This window comes from Astyanax mexicanus, chromosome 3, assembly GCF_023375975.1.
Source record: "Astyanax mexicanus isolate ESR-SI-001 chromosome 3, AstMex3_surface, whole genome shotgun sequence".
Classification (NCBI taxonomy): Eukaryota; Metazoa; Chordata; class Actinopteri; order Characiformes; family Acestrorhamphidae; genus Astyanax; species Astyanax mexicanus.
In genome coordinates, this window is record NC_064410.1 from 65,274,365 (window position 1) to 65,277,500 (window position 3,136).

Sequence of the window (3,136 nt, forward strand, 5' to 3'; positions counted from 1 at the left end):
TACTGATAGTAACACATCTCAGAACTAACCGAAGACGCATTTGATGAGCCTCAAAAAGCATGTGGTTAAAATCTTATTGTCAAGATAAAATCTAGATAGTAGTGTAAACGGGTCTAGGGCTTAAACTCGTGCCACACAGTGAGGTCCAAAACTTGGTGAGAAACGTCTCCAACTAATTCCACCTTAAAAACAAATCCCCCTACATATAACCTTAAAGAGTCTTCAGAATTCTTTTACGGTTACACATTATGTCACCAGTGATTCAGAGAGAAGCAGGTGCTAAACTCTGACTGAGGTTCCCCCGGGATCGGGTTCTGCTTTCTTTTGCTTCTAAAAGAGCATGACTAAGCCTCAGGAGATTAGGGTTGATGGAAACATGTAGAGAAGAAGAGACCAAAGACTCATCTTCACGTGTCCTACACTGTTAAAACTATCCTTGAGGAACTTTTAGGGGTTCTTCAGCTTAAAACGTCAACTTATAACTCAAGGTGCCTTGAGGAAACTCCAAGGTTTTAGAAGAAACAAGCTTCCTTTGAGAACCTTAAATGTTTTCACTTATGGTTGTAACAAAGAAGAAAATGTTAATTGAAGCACCTTAAAAGGTTCCTACAGTTTAACCTTAAAGACCTACTAAAAGCTTCTCGTACAACAGTAATACAGCTACATAGAGTCAGCCCGAAGATTCCTCCTTAAATAAAGAGTATAAATGTTTAGCAACCATAAAGTAGAAGGTTTTAATGGATGAAAAAGCAGAATTTAGGTGAAATTCTGGATGAATGAAGTTAAAAGAGGGATCTGACGGAAGCTCAGAGCCCACAGCTCCACTCTGCAGTCGGCCTCCACTGTGGAGCCAGCTGGGATATTTGCATAAGCAGTAAAGGAGAGGGATGGAGAGAGCGAGAGAGAGTAAGAGAGAGAGAGAAAGAGAGAGAAAGAGAGTAAGAGAGAGAGAGAGACTAAAAGGCGGGGTGAACTCACCCCAGACACTCCCCCCGCCTATAAAGCCCAGCCATACTGAATTACTCAGACTGAAACCACACGTGGATCTGGGCTCAGAGGGAGAGCGCCGGCTGCCGAGGGAACCAGCAGCAGCCTGAAGCAGCAGCAGAGCCTGGAGCCGAACAACACCTCAGAGATCCAGCAGATCTCAGACCAGGAGAGCAGAACCAGAAGTGGACCGAGCGGAGTCTGAGCAGAGACTGAGCGGAGAGGGTGATAAAAGTTGACCTTTTGAAATCAATTAAGGAGATCATTGTAGGACTGTCTACCACAACAGAAGAAAGGAGTAAATTCGTGGGGAAGAACTAATAAAGTTATGCCGCAGTGGAGCACCACTCATGCTCGGAAGGACTAAAAAGTGTGGCGAGTAAGTCTTGACCCTGCATGTCCTGCGAATCCAGGACTGTGGAATTTCTGTGACTGCACCACATTTGTGACTTAAGCCAAAGTCAGCTCTAGAACTTTTATATCCTTGTTTACAACATGTCGTTTGCGATGGTGCGCCCGGCCCCGAGCCGCTACCTGTACTCTGAGATCTCCATGATGTCGGATGACGAGGAGAACGGCAGCGAGAGCTCGGGTTCAGACGAACGCTCCTTCCGCCTGGACTCCTCCAGCTACGAGCTGAAAGTGGGCAGCAGGAAGAGGAAGCCCGGCAGCGGCGGAGGAGTGCGACTCGGGGTGCTGCCACCAGACACGAGACCTGGCCCTATGCTGGGCGAGGGGCGGCAGCGCAACGCGGCCAACGCCAGGGAGCGGGACCGAACCAACAGCGTCAACACGGCCTTCACCGCCCTCAGGACTCTGATCCCCACCGAGCCGGCCGACCGCAAGCTGTCCAAGATCGAGACGCTGCGTCTCGCCTCCAGCTACATCTCTCACCTGGGGAACGTCCTGCTGGTGGGCGAGGGCTGCGGGGACGGGCAGCCGTGCCACAGCGGGGGACCGTCAGCGTCCTACTATCACCATCACGGGTCGCCCGGACGGGACACGGAGAACTCGCAGCCCAAACAGATCTGCACTTTCTGCCTCAGCAACCAGAGGAAAATGGTGAGTGGGAAACGTGGGTGTCTGCGTAGATGATGGCCGGGACTGAACTGAAATACGAGCACCAGTTGAGAGATACTTACGCGGGACGTTGGTTAAGCGTTTGCTTTGAAGTGGTAGGAAAATGCCAAGCAAATGACTCTCTGCGCTCTTTACCCTGCCGGAGGTCACGGAGGGCAAGCTTCTGAATGTACTGTTTAAAATATTATGAAGCTCAAATTATAACCACTGTAAAAAAAAAAAAAGGTGAGAATCTGATTCATGTCTTCAGCTGACCTCCATCTGTCCAACCTCTAATTAACTGCAATAAATCCTGAGCTGATAAATGTAAACCCAGGCTTTCCGATACTTTACTTCCAACTTTCCAAGAGTTATTAACCCCATCCATGTGTCCTGTTATTCTTAATATGTTTATATTATTATAAATACACTTTATACACAGGTTTAACAAAACTTCAGATTAAGTTCAGGTAATCTAACGGAGGAGTGAATCCAATAATCCGATCAACAGGAGACTGTCTCTGACTGATAGCATACAAACACATCATCCGTCTCCCAGCCCCCCCCCGCCAGTCGCCCGCCGGCCCCCCGAGAGCGACTGCTCTGACCTCAGCCTGTAAAGCCAAACACCACAGAGCGTTAAAAATAAAAACGTAAATCACGCCGCCGCCGCGAGGAATACAATAACACCAAACCAAAAACAGAGGGGAGAAGTGTAATTTAAACTCGCGCAGCACAGAGCCGTCAGACGTGAAATATAACACACGCCCGACACCATTAGACTCAGAGCCGGAGCTGCAACCCGTCCTGCTTCAGTACATCAACCGTCATCCACCGCATTTCAGCCCCGAAACTACATAAAAACCTCAACTTTAACCACAAAACACACAAAACACACAAAACACAGAAAAACACAGAAAAACACAGAAAAACACAGAAAAACATAGAAAAACACTTCATTAACAGAAAAAACAAACAGAAAAGTATGTAAATCATTCAGCAGCGGAGAACAGCGATTGGTCCAGCAGCCGGGGAAACTGAGGGAACCACCGCTGGGTCTAGAGCTGGTGCTGATGCGGACCCGGCCCGG

General features: G+C 48.2%; 1 protein-coding gene across 1 annotated transcript in view; it reads left to right on the top strand.

Annotated features, from left to right (window-relative positions):
• Positions 1-949: 949 nt before the first annotated feature.
• scxa (scleraxis bHLH transcription factor a) overlaps positions 950-3,136 on the top strand; it is a 9,035-nt gene continuing 6,848 nt past the window's right edge. Inside the window, exon 1 of the mRNA XM_022662363.2 lies at positions 950-2,049. Within this exon, the coding sequence (XP_022518084.1) occupies positions 1,483-2,049 (567 nt within the window). The 5' untranslated portion in view covers positions 950-1,482. The remainder of the gene's footprint in view (positions 2,050-3,136) is intronic.